This window comes from Macaca mulatta, chromosome 20 (genome assembly GCF_049350105.2).
Source record: "Macaca mulatta isolate MMU2019108-1 chromosome 20, T2T-MMU8v2.0, whole genome shotgun sequence".
In the NCBI taxonomy this organism is placed as follows: Eukaryota; Metazoa; Chordata; class Mammalia; order Primates; family Cercopithecidae; genus Macaca; species Macaca mulatta.
The window spans coordinates 52,064,892-52,081,054 of record NC_133425.1 but is presented as its reverse complement, the minus strand read 5'-3'; the positions used below and the strand labels follow the sequence as shown (position 1 = coordinate 52,081,054).

The 16,163-nt window shown below is 42.0% G+C and overlaps 1 protein-coding gene and 1 long non-coding RNA gene across 4 annotated transcripts in view; one reads left to right on the top strand and one right to left on the bottom strand.

The window, feature by feature from the left end:
* Positions 1-647: 647 nt before the first annotated feature.
* On the bottom strand, positions 648-3,136 carry LOC144338030 (uncharacterized). Its single transcript, XR_013411760.1, has 2 exons — positions 1,584-3,136; positions 648-1,282 (listed from the first exon to the last, which is right to left on the bottom strand). It is a non-coding gene; the product is annotated as an uncharacterized LOC144338030 (long non-coding RNA).
* The window catches only part of BBS2 (Bardet-Biedl syndrome 2), a 33,225-nt gene continuing 19,817 nt past the window's right edge, over positions 2,756-16,163 (top strand). For all 3 annotated transcript variants that reach the window (XM_077986062.1, XM_015126199.3, XM_001091861.5), the window contains exons 1-5: positions 2,756-3,034; positions 8,419-8,646; positions 13,043-13,168; positions 13,422-13,484; positions 14,264-14,341. In XM_077986062.1, the coding sequence (XP_077842188.1) occupies positions 2,918-3,034; positions 8,419-8,646; positions 13,043-13,168; positions 13,422-13,484; positions 14,264-14,341 (612 nt within the window). In that variant the 5' untranslated portion in view covers positions 2,756-2,917. The remainder of the gene's footprint in view (positions 3,035-8,418; positions 8,647-13,042; positions 13,169-13,421; positions 13,485-14,263; positions 14,342-16,163) is intronic.

The window sequence follows — 16,163 nt, the reverse complement described above, 5'->3', positions numbered from 1 at the left end:
GTCTCTACTAAAAATACAAAAAATTAGCCGGGCGAGGTGGCAGGCGCCTGTAGTCCCAGCTGCTCTGGAGGCTGAGGCAGGAGAATGGTGTGAACCCGGGAGGTGGAGCTTGTAGTGAGCTGAGATCGCGCCACTGCACTCCAGCCTGGGTGACAGAGCGAGACTCCGTCTCAACAACAGCAACAACAAAATATGCTCAGTAAATGTTAATGATGTTGATGCTGATGACTGTAATGTCCTATTAGGAAGAGAAATCACAAAGTTAGAGGCCACCAAGGCAGTCCATACAGTAAGTAAGGCGTGGCCAGGTGAACAGAGGCCAAGACCAGCCTTACATAGAAGTCCAGGACTTGTCTGCCTGCTGGAGTAAAACCCAAGCTTCTTGGTCTGGCTCAGAAGCACTAGGTGACCTGGCCCCTTCTCATACATTAAGCTCCAGCCACATTATTTTCTTTCTGGTTTTCAAACATGTCCAAACTGGTCCTGTGCCCTTACTGTTCCCTCTGTCTAGACTGCCCGTCCCTCACATTTTTGAATGGCTGCCACTTACTTGTCACAAAGTTCTTGGTTCAAATGTTACTTCCTCTAAGAGACCTTCTTGAGCCCTAGAACATCAGCCTTCTCGCCAGATGAAATGATCTTACTTATTTTCATGTTTAGTGTCTGTTGCTTCCTATCCCCTAGAGCATGTAAACTCCATAAGGGTATGAATTATATCTTTCTTGTTCACTGCTGTATCCCTAGGTCCTTGAACACCATCCAGAACATGGATACCCTCCATAAATGTTTATCAGGAAAAAATAAAGGATCTGAAATGATGTCCATTAGAGAGTCATTCCTTTCAAGCTATTCCTGGGAGAGGTAGCTGATCAAGTTGTGATCGGCTAGTAATACAGCTGAGTGGATTCAGTGAAATGATGATTTTGTGTAGGTAGAATCTGGGGACTAAAGAGAAGGGACATCACAAAACAAAGTAAGTTCCAATGACCCAGGGTAATTTCCATGGCAGGGCTGGTCAGGGAGCTGCTATAGGACTTAGGGTGTAGACAGGTGACAGAAGGGTAGGGGTGGAGATGAGGTAGAAAGAGGCTGGGTCTCAGAAGCATGGTCCATCAGAGGGGGACTGGAGGGCCACTGGCTCAGGTCTTACATTCCATCAAGATCTTTAAATTTAGGCTGGGAGTAGTGGCTTACACCTATAATTCTAGCACTTTGGGTGGCTGAAACTGGAGGATCACTTGAGGCCAGGAGTTCGAGGTTACAGTGAGCTGTGATAGCACCACTGCACTCCAGCCTGAGTGACATGAGACGTTGTCTCTAAATAAAATAAAATAAAAATCAATTTTAAATAGTAAAGATTACGAATCTTAGTCTTTTAACATTAGTATTTTGATATTATCTGCAAAAAGAGGTTACAAATAGTCACAGACACACCAATAGGCTTGAAAAAAAATGCTCATTCATATAACTGTAATTACAAAATGCAAGTATCAAGACTATTCCAGAACTCGTCTTTTTTTTCTTTGAGATGGAGTCTCGCTCTGTCACCCAGGCTGGAGTGCAGTGGCATGATCTTGGCTCACTGCAACCTCCGCCTCCCCGGTTCAAGCGATTCTCCTGCCTCAGCCTCCGAAGTAGCTGGGACTACAGGTGTCCACGACCACGCCCAGCAAATTTTTGTGTTTTTAGTAGAGTTGGGGTTGCACCATGTTGGCAGGCTGGTCTTGAACTCCTGACCTCAAGTGATCCACTCGCCTTGGCCTCCCAAAGTGCTAGGATTACAGGCGTGAACCACCGCCCTCGGCCCAGAACTCATCTTTCAAGACCTGCCTGCAGCATCGGACACAGTTGTTTTCCTCCTCCTGGCCACCCTCTCTTCGAGCTTCCAGGACACTATACTCTCCTGATTGTACTTCCTTGCTGGCTACTCCAAGTCTCCTCTAGCGGTCCTTGCTCATCTCATCATTCACCCCAGATTGTCCATTGCCAGAAGGCAGCAGAGTGAGCCCCGGTGCCTCACCTGAAGTTCCTCTGCAGGAACACCCTCCCTCGAGGCTGGCTTCCTCACTTCCTAATAGTCCTTGCCTGAATGTCACTTTCTCAGAGAGGTCTCTTTCCTACCACCCTACTTAACATTGCATTCCCTCCAACCCTCTCTCCCCTTTTCCTTCCCTGAATTTCCTCTCTGGTACTCACTACCAAATTACATGCATTTCTTGTTTAGTGTTTATCTCCCCTGACTAGTATGTCAGTTCCAGGAAAGCGGAGGTTTGTCTTTTGTTTGCTATTTATTACCTAGAACAGTGTTTGACACACAATAGGCCCTCAAGGAAATTTTGTTGGTCACTTTTCAATTTTGCAGGTTTGCACTTCAAAATATATAGGGAGCCTTACCGGGAGCCCTAAACCGAACGTGAGTCTAAGGATTGGTATGGTTTTCCTCCACACAACGGCTAAAGCAAGGGACAGAGCCGACACTCAAGAAATAAATCTTGAATTAATGACTCTCTGGAGTTGCGTAGCATTGTGTGAAGTTTGCAGGGTGCAGTTTGGTTGTGGTGCTAGAAGGGGAAGCCTCGGGGCTGAACCTGTAGGCTCATCAGTGGAGTTCAACTCACAGAGGTAAATCACCGCAGTGGGAATCAACGGCAGCCGCAGCCCAGCAGGGGTTCCACCACACAGCCGCACAAGGCGCCGCGGCTCTACCGCGCAGCCGCAGAAGGAGCGGACGGGTCTGCGCAGCCGCAGGAGCAGCAGGCGGTACGTGGACGGATTCGTCCGGCGCTGTCTCGCGTCAGGCGTGAGGCGGCTGGGGCCCGGCAGGTAGTGTCTCTGCACTCCTCACCTGGCCGCGGGAAGCCGGCTGCGCTGCGCTGGCCTTGAGCCTCCAGCCCTCCTCCCCTAAGCCGCCGCCATCATGCTGCTGCCTGTGTTCACCCTGAAACTGCGCCACAAAATCAGCCCCCGCATGGTGGCCATAGGGCGCTACGACGGGACTCACCCGTGCCTCGCGGCCGCCACCCAAGCGGGCAAGGTAACCGCTCCCACCCGCAGGGAGCCCGGGCCCCGGTGAACCCCGGAACCTCCGCCGGCCGCGCCCCGGGACTCCGCCCCCCTCCGACCCCGCCCCCAGCCCGTGTTGCCCGGCAACCGGTCGGCTAGCGCCTCGTAAGCTCCATCCTACAGAGGACAGTGGGGTCTTAGAGGAAGAACTTTTCTGAGAAGTTGACGTTTTCTTGTCGTCAGGCGAGGTCGGGGTCCCTGGACATAAGGAGCTTAGAAAATAGACGTCTCCGGAGGGAAGGGGCTTGGTTCGGGTTCCAGTAATAACCGACCCCAGATTCAAGCCAAGGGCCTCTGCTTGTCACTTGGAACTCGGAATTCCTCCCACTCTCTCACACTGCTGCTGCTTCTTTTTCTTCTTCTTTTTTTTTATTTTGAGACGAGTCTTGCTCTGTCGCCCAGGCTGGAGTGCAGTGGCACGATCTCGGATCACTGCAGCCTCCGTCTCCTGGGTTTATGTAATTCTCCTGCCTCGGCCTCCCGACTATCTGAGATTACAGGCGCCCACCACCACGCCCGGCTATTTTTTGTATTTTTAGTAGAGACAGGATTTCACCATGTTGGCCAGGCTGGTCTGGAACTCCTGACCTCAAGTGATCTACCTGCCTCGGCCTCCCAAAGTGGTAGGATTGCAGGCGTGAACCACTGCACCCAGCCTCTCACACTGCTCCTTTACCGAACAACAACGACAAAAGAATGCAATACAAAACTTACTCAAATTGCACTTTGATCCTTGCCCATGTACATTCAGTTCTTTCTCCATAATTTATTCACTAAGTATTAGGTGCTTACTTTGTGTGATTACTGGGCAAGATGTGAGAGTCAAAGAAATAAAAGAGACATGATCATTTAACATTCACCAGACTTCTACCGAACACCTTCCGTATAGATTTTGGAGACTCGGATGTGAAAGGAGTCCCTACTTTCAGAAAGCTTATAGTCCGAAAGTTAGCAGACAAGGCAAATCAGAGCCCTGTGTATTTGACGGCGGCATGCCCAAAATACATGGAATGTAGTGACAAGGCTAATAACAGGCACAGAACTTTATTACATGAGTCATCTCAGCATCATTGCTACCAGGCCAAGGGTGGCAGCATGGCATAGGTATAGTGTTTCTTGGCTCCAGTATCTACTAATTTCATGACCTTGGGCAAGGCACTTAATAATAGTACCTAATATGTGGAGTCATGAGCTTTAAAGTTAATACATTTGACAATACAGGAAGCAAATATAAAGCGCTTGATATACAGGAAATGGTCACTAATTGTTACCTGTTATTTTCTTTTTATGATTCTCACTTTATTGACTAGAAATTGCAGTTGAGAGAGGTTCAACACAGTGCTTGGGGCCACTCAACTAGAAAGTGTGGAATGTAGTCAGAGTGCATGTTGTCTGACCCAGTGTGGATTTAATAAGTTAGCATTTGTGTAACAATTTATAGTTTTTAGGACCCTTCCACGTATATTGTATGTTATATGCCTTGAGATATGGAAGTAAAAAGAAAGGCTGCATTTTCATTAAGTAGTATAACTGAGTTAAGCTATTAATACGGGATCTGGCACGTCATGATGTTAGTTATTGTTACAGTTAGAAGCCACTGACAGGCTGGGTGCAGCGGCTCATGCCTGTAATCCCAGCACTTTGGGAGGCTGAGGCGGGCAGATCACCTGAGGTCAGCAGTTCGAGACCAGCCTGGCCAGCATGGTGAAACCCTGTCTCTACTAAAAATATAAAAATTAGCCAGGTGTGGTGGATGCCTATAATTCCAGCTACTTGGGAGGTTGAGGCAGGAGAATCACTTGAACCTGGGAGGTGGAGGTTGCAGTGAGCCGAGATCGCGCCATTGCACTCCAGCCTGGGCGACAGAGTGAGACTCGGTCTCAAAAAAAAAAAAAAAAAAAGCACTGACAAATGCCAAAAAGAACTTCATGTTGGTTGTGCTGTAGGTGCATAGCAGATACATAAATGGACTGAAAATATCCCATTGATCTTAACTCAGCCCCTAATTTGACGGCTTACTATGTGCTGAGCAGTGTTCTTAGCCCTACAGGTGCATTGGAGAATGTGACAGACAAGTTTTGCCCCCTCGAAGCTTACATTTGAGAGGGGGAACCAGGCAGTTAACCGAATATGCAAGTGTTTTCGTAGGAGAAAAACAATAAGGGATTCAGTATGATGGGAGCTTACTGTTTTTGTTTTAGATAGGTGGTCAGATGGCCTCTAATAACATTTGATAAGAGGTTTGAAGGAACTGAGGAAACAAGCTCTGCAGATTTGTGGGATAAGAGCCTTGCAGGCAAAGGGATCTGCAGGTGCAAGGGCCTCGAGCTGGAGATACGCGTGATGTGTTTCAGGAGCACAAGGAAGCCACTGGGGCTGGAAGGCAATGAGGGTTGCCATGAGGTAACCACAAGCCAGATCATATAGGAACCTAAAGGCCATGGCAAAGACCTTGGTTTTTATACTGAGTAAGTTGGGAAGTCCCTGAGGGTTTTGATAAAGTGGGTGTTGGAATTTGCTTTATGTTTTAGATAAAGGCTAACTGGCTGGTATGTGGAGAACAGATGTTCTATGATGGGATGCAGGAAGGTAGGTATCAGAGTAGAAACAGGGAGATCAGGCAGAGGTCCCTAGGGCAGCCCTTAGATAGGGTGTGACCTGGAGTGGAATGCAGGAATGCTTGATTCTAGGGCTGTTGTCGAAAATGGCCAATAAATAAATAAATAAAATAAAATAAAGGAGATCCTTTGTCCTGTGTAATTGGATAGATACTTTGTGTTCAGCCCTATAAACAAATCTAAAAAGTTCTGACCTGATCTTCTGTCTCGAGACCTTAAAAATAATTAGTATTTTATCACTCAATGCTATGGATATATTCTCTTAAAAGCAATTAAAACATTTCAGCTAGGGTTAAAGCCTGCATCTCTAGAAACAGGACTTTATCATTACATCTGGGACCCTGTTGTGAACATGGAGCTGACTCTGGGTCTTAGCAAGGATATATATATCCTTTTTTTTTTTTTGAGATGGAGTCTTGCTCTGTCACCCAGGCTGGAGTGCAGTGGCGTGATCTCAGCTCACTGCAAGCTTTGCCTCCCAGATTCACACCATTCTCCTGCCTCAGCCTCCCGAGTAGCTGGGACTACAGGTGCCCACCACCACGCCTGGCTGATTTTTTGTATTTTTAGTAGAGACGGGGTTTCACCGTGTTAGCCAGGATGGTCTCGATCTCCTGACCTTGTGATCTGCCCACCTCGGCCTCCCCCAGTGCTGATGTTACAGGCGTGAGCCACTGCGCCCGGCAGTAAGGATATTTTTAAAACGAGTCTCTGTCCGTGCATGGTGGCTCAACGCCTGCAATCCCAGTACTTTGGGAGGCCAAGATGGGCAGATCAACTGAGGTCAGGAGGTCGAGACCAACCTGGCCAACTGAAACCCGTCTCTACTAAAAATACAAAAATTAGTTGGGCGTAGTGGTGCACCCCTGTAATCCCAGCTACTCGGGAGGCTGAGGCAGGAGAATTGCTGAGACCCGGGAGGCAGAGGTTGCAGTGAGCTAAGATTGTGCCACTGTACTCCAGCCTGGGCAACAGAGCAAGACTCCATCTCAAAAAACATATAAATAAATAAAAGGAATCTGTTGCAGGGTGAACATTAGAGTTTTCCTCTGGGGACATTTTTTTCTCTCACGGTAATGCTTAGGGGTCAGTTGAATTTACCTTGTTTGCAGCACCTCCTCAGCTAGAACAGATGTGTGAACTTCAGCCAGTCCTTTGGAAACCCTGGGAGTGGTCCTTTTGTCGTGTGACTGAGGTTGGCTTTCTTTCCTTGCCTGAAGGGACAGACTTGTTTCCCTGTGGACTCTCTGGGTGCAGAGAACAGCAGGAGTGAACTGGGGGAAAGTCTGATTCCTGAGACCCTTGTTGCTCTTGATAAAAATTGCAAACTCTTTCCATTCCAGTAAGAATGAATATGGAGCCTGTAAGCTATTTCCCCTCCTTTTCTTTCTCAGCATATTGGATTTGTGGAAAACTCTGTAAGAATTGGTTTGTTCAGAACTGTTATAAAAGGAAGTGTGATGTGGTGGTGGCTGGAGCTCAGGGTCTGGAGCACATCAGGCTCTTGTCTTAGCCCTGTCACCGGTCTCAAGACCTTGGCAAAGGGCCTTAACTCTTCCGACCTCATCTGAAAATCAAGGGTTGATGTCAGGTTCAAATGCAATTAACATTGACCAAAGCATGTTGTCAAGTGTTACACAGACGGAACATGAAGGCAGTGTTCAGTGGCTGCACATCTTTTCTATGTTTTTAGTCAATTCTTTTGAAAATTATTTTTTGTTGAATAGGCTACCTTGGGTAGGTATTAATTTAAAATTAATTCTGTTTGGATTTATGTGAAAGAGATAAAATACTCATGTAAATTTTATGCATTTTAGAAATAGAAGGGGCTAGAGGGACCCCTAGTCCAGTATTTTTCATCCCCCCAACCTTTTTTTTCATGTTGCCCACCTTGGAACTTTTTTAGACCATGAAGATTTCCCCAGTGAAATTCTGATACCTCAGATATACTGTATATCTCTTTTTGTACTGTGGTCCTGTGGTCCTGCGAAGGGCTACACGATTCCTGTGTTGCAAACCCATTTACCTGTCCTGGGAGTGATCTCGCCCCTCTGGAGAATGTATTTTCTAGTCCAAACCTCCTTTTTACAGATGAAGTTTAGGAAGGTTGAATAATTTATGCAGACACTCAGATTATATTTATGATAGTTGAAACTGTTGAATTGATTATCTTTGGTCTAATTACTTAGTTCTACGTCACTGGTATAAATTATGAAAGCTTTCAAGATACTTGATTTGCATGACTCGGTTTAAGTTTGTGAAACAGGTTTACTAAGTAGCAGACCATTTTAAGGTCTAGGAAGTGAATTCATTAGGTGCTCGGATGAAAGATAATAAAGGTAGTGTTTATTCTGTTTTCCATAATCTTCTTGGTGTGTGGCAATCGCATTGAAGCTGGTAGCAGCTTATTCTAGGTTGATCAGGAAAAGGCTAGCTTCTAAGAGTGCTTTGACATCCTGCTGGTGGGTAGCATGTAAGCTGGCCTGGTAAACAGTGACTAGATCTTGTTCATTACCCTGTTCCTTACAAGGCTAAGAACCACTGGATTTCCATGATTCATAATGACTGAAAGTTGTCCATGTATTGAACTATGTACGAGTGTTTTAAGTTTCATAGGAGATTAAAGTGACTTCTTGTTAATGTGGATGTGTTAGTAACCTGGTTCTTTTTTTAAAAAAAATGTATGACAATAATTTTTTATATTTTAAGGGAATGTAATTAATTATTTTTGTTTCAGGTTTTTATTCATAATCCTCATACACGGAACCAGCATGTCAGTGCATCCAGGGTCTTCCAGAGCCCCCTGGAATCTGATGTTTCTCTTCTCAACATTAACCAGGCAGTCAGCTGCCTGACTGCAGGCGTATTGAACCCTGAGCTTGGCTATGATGCCCTTTTAGTGGGGACACAGACTAATCTTCTGGCTTATGATGTCTACAATAATTCGGATTTGTTCTACAGAGAGGCAAGTATGACCTTTATAACCATAAAATTGTCATTACTCATTAATGTCCATTTTTTATGCTTAGAAGAGATCAGATCATTTATTTTGGTATGTTGATTATATGACTGTTATAGTGTACATAAACAACATGGAGATTTTGCTATTAACATCTGCTTTATGTACTCGGAACTTACTTATTTGGTTATGGTTGCTAATCACTTGGTGACACTCGAGCTTATCTCTATGAGGTGTATCTGTGATACCACCATCTGTCAAGATCTCCTGTTGAAAATTCAACCAAGACCTGGAAAGCCATTAGACAGGTCTCCTGGTGGACTCGCATTCAAGTTTAGTGCAATAGTTTGTAGGAGAAGTCCTTACTGTAGCCTACCACCTACAGGCTGCTGCAACTTTAATACCCAAGCAATTCATGTTTATTACAGAAAAGATAAGGAAGTAAAAAGTAAAAGAAATTACACCTGTTTTTTCATCTAAAAATAACACTTCACACTTGAATTTTTGAACTGAGATTTTTTACCAAGCATATATGAATACATTTTGTAGTAAAATTGGATCATATATACATGTAGCCTTTTACTTGTTTTTACCCTATAGCAGCTTTATTAAGATATGATTCACATGTACAACTAACCTACTTAAAGTATACAATTCGGTGGTTTTTAGTGTATCCAGAGAGCTGTACAACCATCACCATCATCAATTTTCAACATTCTTATTACCCCCAAAAGAAAATCCATACGCTTTAGTATCACTCCCCATTTTTCTTTAACCTCCTAACCTTAGGCAACCAGTTATCTACTTTCTGTCTCTAGAAGTTTGCATATTCTAGACATTTCATAAATAATGGAATTATATAATATGTAATCATTTGTGAGTGCCTTCTTTTTCTTAGCATAATATTTTCAAGGTTGATCCATGTTGTAGCATGTGTCAGTAATTCATTTTTATGGCTGAATAATATTCCATTGTATGTATCTACCACATTTTATTTATCCATTTATCAGTTAATGGACATTTCACTCCCTGGCTATTATGTGTGGCTCTTTCATTCAATAATATGTTGTGAACATCTTTATATGAAGTTACTACATACCCGTTATGTCATTCTTATTGGTTCTATAGTATTTCATTGTTTTAATATAATTTGTTTAACCATTCCATGTTGTTGAACATTTATGTTATTTCCATTGTTTCTCTATTACAGTTCATAGTGTAATAACTGTATATCTTTGACCACTTCCCTAATTATTTCCTGAGGATAAGTTCCTGAAAATGCAGATGGTTTTCTTTCTTTTGTTTTTGTTTTTTGAGACGGAGTCTTGCTCTGTCACCCAGGCTGGAGTGCAGTGTCATGATCATGGCTTACTGCAGCCTTGACCTCATGGGCTCAAGCAATTCTCTCACCTCAGCCTTCTGAGTAGCTGGGACTACAGGTGTGTACTACCACGCCCAGCTAATTGTTTATTTTTTAGAGAGATGGGGTCTCACTATGTTGGCCAGGCTGGTCTCAAACTCCTGGGCTAACGCAGTCTTCCTGCCTCAGCTTCCCAAAGTGTTATAATTATAGATGTGAGCCACTGCATTTGACTGGTTGTCTTCTTTTTTTTGTTGACGTAAAATGTACATACATGAAAATTGCACAGACCTTATGTGTACAGTTCAATGAGTTTGGATCCCTGTAACCAATACCCCAATAAAAATATAGAACATTTTCATCACCTCAGAAAATGTTGTTGTGCCCCATTCCAGTCAGTTTCTATCTCCCATAGACATTCACCGTTCTGACTTCTATCGGCTTAGATTAGCTTTTCCTGTTGTTGAACTCCATACAAATGGAATCATACAGAACGTATTCTTTGGTGTCTGGCTTCTTTCACTTCACATAATGCTTGCAAGAATTATCCATGTTGTTGCATATAAAAGTATCTTTTGTTGTTGTTGCTAAGTAACAAAAATAGTATATTCCATTGTGTAAACATACTATGGTTTGTTTATCCACTCTCTTGGTGATAGACAAGTGGATAGACATTTGGGTTGTTTCAGTTTTTAACAACCATTTTCATATAGGACTTTTGTTTTTAATAAGACTTTTTGTATAAGACTTTTTGTGGATATATGTTTTAATTTATCTTGGGTAAATACCCAGGAGTGGAATTGCTGGACTGTATGGTTTATAAGAACTTTATGACACTGCCCAACTGTTTTTGCAAAGTGGTTGTATCACTTTACACTCCTGTCTGCAGTGTAGGAGAGTTCCAGTTGCTCCACATCCTTTGTCAACATTTGTTGTTGCCAGTCTTTAATTTTAGCCATTTTGGAAGGTGTGAAGTGATATCTTACTGTGGTTTCATTTTGCATTTCTCTGATAATCATTGATGCGGAGCACCTTTTCTTGTGTTTGTTGTCCATTTATGTGTCTTCTGTGAAGTGTCTTAAGTCTTTTGCCTATTTTTTATTGGTAGTTTGTCTCTTTATTATTGATTTGTAGACATTTCTTGGATATACTGGATACAAGCTCTTTATCAGATTTATATATACTAAATATTTTCTCCCAGTCTGTGGCTTGTTCCAGTAGGCATGTGTCTTTTGATGAACAAAAGTTTTTCATTTTTATGAAGTCCAACTGATCACATTTTTTCTTTAGTGGTTAGGACTTTTTCTGCCCTTTGCCTATTTCAAGGTCACATTGTTTTTGTTCAGAAGTGAAATTAAGTTTAGGACTATATTAGTCAGGGTTCTCCAGAGAAACAGAACCAATAGGATATGTACATATTAGAGGGGGAAATATTTATTTTCAGGAATTGGCTTATACAGTTGTGGAGACTGGCAAGTCAAAAATCTGTGTAGTGGGACAGCAGGCTGGAGACCTAGGAGAGAATTGATATTGAAGCTCAAGTACAAAGGCTGTCTGCTGGTAGAATCCCTTCTTCCTTCGGGGAGGTCAGTCTCTTTTTTATTAAGTCCTTCAATACTTGATAGAAAGTACTTAATAGAAAGTATTGAAGGACTTACTAGTAAAGTAGATTATTATCCATAATGTGCGTGGGCCAATTAATGTGTGAGGCCCACCCACATTATGGATAATAATCTGCTTTACTCAAAATCTACTCAATTTACTCAAAATTTGGCCCAATTAATGTGTGGGCCAAATAATGTGTGAGGCCCATCCACATTATGGATAATAATCTGCTTTACTCAAAATCTACTGATTTAAATGTTAATGTCGTCTGAAAAATACCCTGACAACAGCTCTAGAATAATGTTTGACCAGATATCTGAGTACCATGGCCTAGCCAAGTTGACACATAAATTAACATTACAAAGACCCAGCTTTACAATTGCCTAGTCAAAGACTTTTTTAAAAATGAGATTTTTGATAGATATTGGTAAATTCCTCCCTAGAAAGATTACCATTTTCCACACCCCCCTCAATGATGATCATGCCTGTTTCATTACACCCTAACTGGTAGTGAATATTATTGTTCTTTTTCATTGCTAATCCAAAAAGTGAAAAATGATATACAGTGAGAAAGAACATTTTTCATGTTTGTTGAGTGTATTTCATCTCTAATATTTCCTGTTTAATTTTTTGGTTGAGGTGTTTACCATTTTTGTATTTATTTGCCTTTTATTAACCTTCTTCTTATATTAACTTTTTGTCTTCTATATTGCAAAGGTTTTTTTCCCACTTCATTGTTTACCTTTTAACTTTATTATTTCTTTGGCCATTTAACAGTTTTAATTTCTTATGAAACCTTTTCTTGCCTATATAGCCAATCTTCATAGTTTTCCTACTTAAAGATTATATAAGTAACAGTTATTTTCCTGTACCATAAACAGTGTTTACAAAGATGTACCTGAGTCTTTCAAAAATAAATTAACTTATGTAATTTATTCAAGAAGTTTAAAATATTTATTTTGGATGGTGGGACCATGGGTGTTTTATTATTCTTTGTACTCTTTAGTACAAAGAATAGTAAAGTTAAAAAGAGTAGTAAAGAACTGGATTACAAGTATTAAAAAGGTTTCCATCCAAAACAGTTAAAATAAATTACCAAGTTTGGGTGCTTAAAGGCGTAAGTCTTGATTCTCTGGAGAATTTGCCCTCTGAAACCTGTGGTCCCAGAGGGCCCACAGAGTACTGTAGCTGCATTTTGTAGTGGCTTAGTGTGAAAGCCAAGGCTCTGATTTACCCTGTATCTGTGCTCATCCTTGCAAAAGCCACAGGGTTAGGTCTCAGTGGACAGCCCTGGCTGCCCTCTCAGGAGACCATCTGGCTTCTCACAAATGATGACAGAGGAATTTGGGTGTCCAAATAAAAATATGGATATACATTACCTTCAGTGTGCCTGCAGATTATTGTGTCTAAGATAATGTGTCCTTTTACTTTTCTTAGGTAGCAGATGGGGCAAATGCAATTGTGCTGGGAACGTTGGGAGACATTTCTTCCCCTCTTGCGATTATTGGTGGCAATTGTGCTCTGCAGGGTTTTAATCATGAAGGAAGAGATCTCTTTTGGACGGTATGAAGAAGAAAACATTCTTTTTGGTACCCTTAAGCATTTTCACTTTTAATGTTGTTCTTTTTTAACCACCAACTCCACTGAGTAATTAAAATATAGAACAATATTTATAATTCTGTTCTTTAAAAAAGGATATGAATAATTTGAATAGCATTCATTCGTGTTTTGTGTAATCCTCTCCTTCATGTAGTTAATATATTTGGAGTAAATGGAAAAATGATGGCATACTAATGATTTGGGGTTTTATTTTCAGGTTACTGGAGACAATGTTAATTCCTTGGCCTTGTGTGACTTTGATGGTGATGGAAAGAAAGAGGTATGTGGGGGAGGAGATACCTCTCTTGTGTGTTCAGCCAAATAAATTTTGCCATGACAGTGACATTGGTGCTCTGTTGCCTAAATGATCAGAAGTTGGCCTTATTCATCTTTCTCTTCTCTTTTGAACAATAAATCACTTGTGCTTGTGTCATAAGTACAAAGATCAAAGCCATGGTGTTTCAGAGACACAGGAGAGGGGAGAGAGGGTAGAAGAGTTGGGATTTCAGTTATATTCACAGTCTTATAAATTGCTCCTAATGCTTTGAAACCATATTGTATGTAGTTTTCAATTTTGGCCAACTTTTTTGAGGAATCTAAATGTTTTAGAGTTTGGCTTTTAGCCTTTGAAATTATGGTTACCCTAGAAATTAGCTTCTTGAGGAGTCAGTTGGTGTGAAGTGCTGTGTTGGGCACTGATTTGCCCCTCTCTTGTCCATGGACACTGGGCTCTGGTGTTTGAACAGGGCTTCCATCTGTAGGCAGAGAAAGTTGCTGATCCAGGGAACATTTTCAGGTACTCAGGGAAATAACGTATTCTGGCAAGATGTGCAGCTCCTATGGCAGGATAAAAGCTGCTGTAGCCCCTGTTTCTTCACTGACTGAATCTTCTGATCCTCCCATTAGAGGGAGCATTTCTGAGCATCAGACTATTAGGAGGTTGTCAATCTTGGGTGGCAGAAACAGCATGCAAAGTATTGTGCAATTTTTTTGTTTTGTTTATGGAAATTTTGTTGTTTTCACTTACTCACCTAAGCATGTATGGTATTTCCCCTTCAGCTTCTTGTTGGATCTGAGGATTTTGATATTCGAGTTTTTAAGGAAGATGAGATTGTGGCAGAAATGACAGAAACAGAGGTAAGAAGCGCCACCTCGAACTGTGGTAACCTTGGGCAAGCTAGATTAGCACCGTCAGATGAAACACCAAGTGAGAGTGCTGGGGCAGCTCCCAACCCAGGTGGTTTTAGGATGAAAACTGGGGGGGTCAGACAGAGCTGTATGTTATGGAAAGAAAAGCAACAAAAATCCTAATTAAGATATATTTTGAAAAGACTGATTAAATAGAGAAAAATTATTGAATATAGTTAAATACAAAAGGCATTTCTTTTAATGAGTTAATACATGCAAATAATAATAATGGCAACCATTTATTATGTACCCATCGTATGCCAGGTTGTGCTGTAAGTACTTTATATGAAGTAACATATTGAATCCTTATAACAACCCTAATAGGAAGATAAATTATTATTATTTCCATAGATGAGGAAAATTATGTTCTGGTTTTTTGTTTGTTTGTTTGTTTTGAGACAGAGTTTTACTCCATCTCCCAGACTGGAGTGCAGTGGTGCGATCTTGGCTCACTGCAAGCTCCACCTCCCAAGTTCAAGCTATTCTCATGCCTCAGCCTCATGAGTAGCTGGGACTATAGGCATGCACCACCACGCCTGGCTAATTTTTGTATTTTTAGTAGAGATGGGGTTTCGCCATGTTGCCCAGGCTGCTGTTGAACTCCTGACCTCAAGTGATCCGCCCATCTTGGCCTCCCAAAGTGCTGGGATTACAGGGGTGACCCACCGGGCCTGGCCTGATGTTACATTTTTTGTTAAGTTACTTGTACATGGTCTTTCTTTTTTTTAAATTAAATTAAATTAAATTTTATTTGAGATGGAGTTTCACTCTTGTCGCCCGGGCTGGAGTGCAGTGGCGTGATCTTGGCTCACTGCAACCTCTGCCTCCCAGGTTCAGGTGATTCTCCTGCCTCAGCCTCCCGAGTAGCTGGGATTATAGGCACCTGCCACCACGCCCAGCTAATTTTTGTATTTTTAGTAGAGATGGAGTTTTGCCATGTTGGCCAGACTGGTCTTGAACTCCTGACCTCAGGTGATCCATCCGCCTCTGCCTCCCAAAGTGTTGGGATTATAGGCATGAGCCACCATGCCCGGCCCGGGAGTCTGTTTTGTGTGTATGTACTTAGGTGTGCTTTCTCCTTCATTAGATTCTCAAAGGGGTTTGCAACCTCCCCCGCCACTAAAAAAAAAAACAACTTGAGAATCCCTGTCTGATAGATGCTGTGTCCCGCATTCTCATATCCCTTTCATTCTAATTTGTGGTAAATCTTTCCTTCTTTGGTGGGAATCATTCAGATTTTGTTGGATTTTTACTGCTTGTTAATACTAGATGTGAGGCGACTGAATTCTTGAAACGCCTCTTTCCTAAATCCTAGAAAAGAGGACAAGAACCTGGAATAGGGTTAGGGATTTGAGGGGACTTGTTGATCTTCTAGTCCACAAAAGGAAGAAACTGGTGAACTAAGGAAGCAGTAAAGGAGCTCAGGAATCGGGGGCTACATTTATGAAAATGGACTTCATAGCATTGTTCATTTGCAGGGTCATTTTTCTGTTCTCTTTGTTAGGTTTTGCTCCTAGTTCAGATATCTTTTCCCAGATCAGCAAAATCATGATTCATTTGGCAGTTGAACAGTACGAAGTATTGTCAGAAGAATGCCTTGAGCTAAATAATTCTGGGATCCTACACAGCACTTTGTATTCATAGTTAAGTGAAGTGGGTGGTTTTGTAGAAAAGCTGTAGGTGTAAAGGAAATTATATAACTATTCTCTGCTTTATACAATTTATTTCTTAATATCTCTTGTATTAGGAGCAGAATTAGAAAGTAGATCTG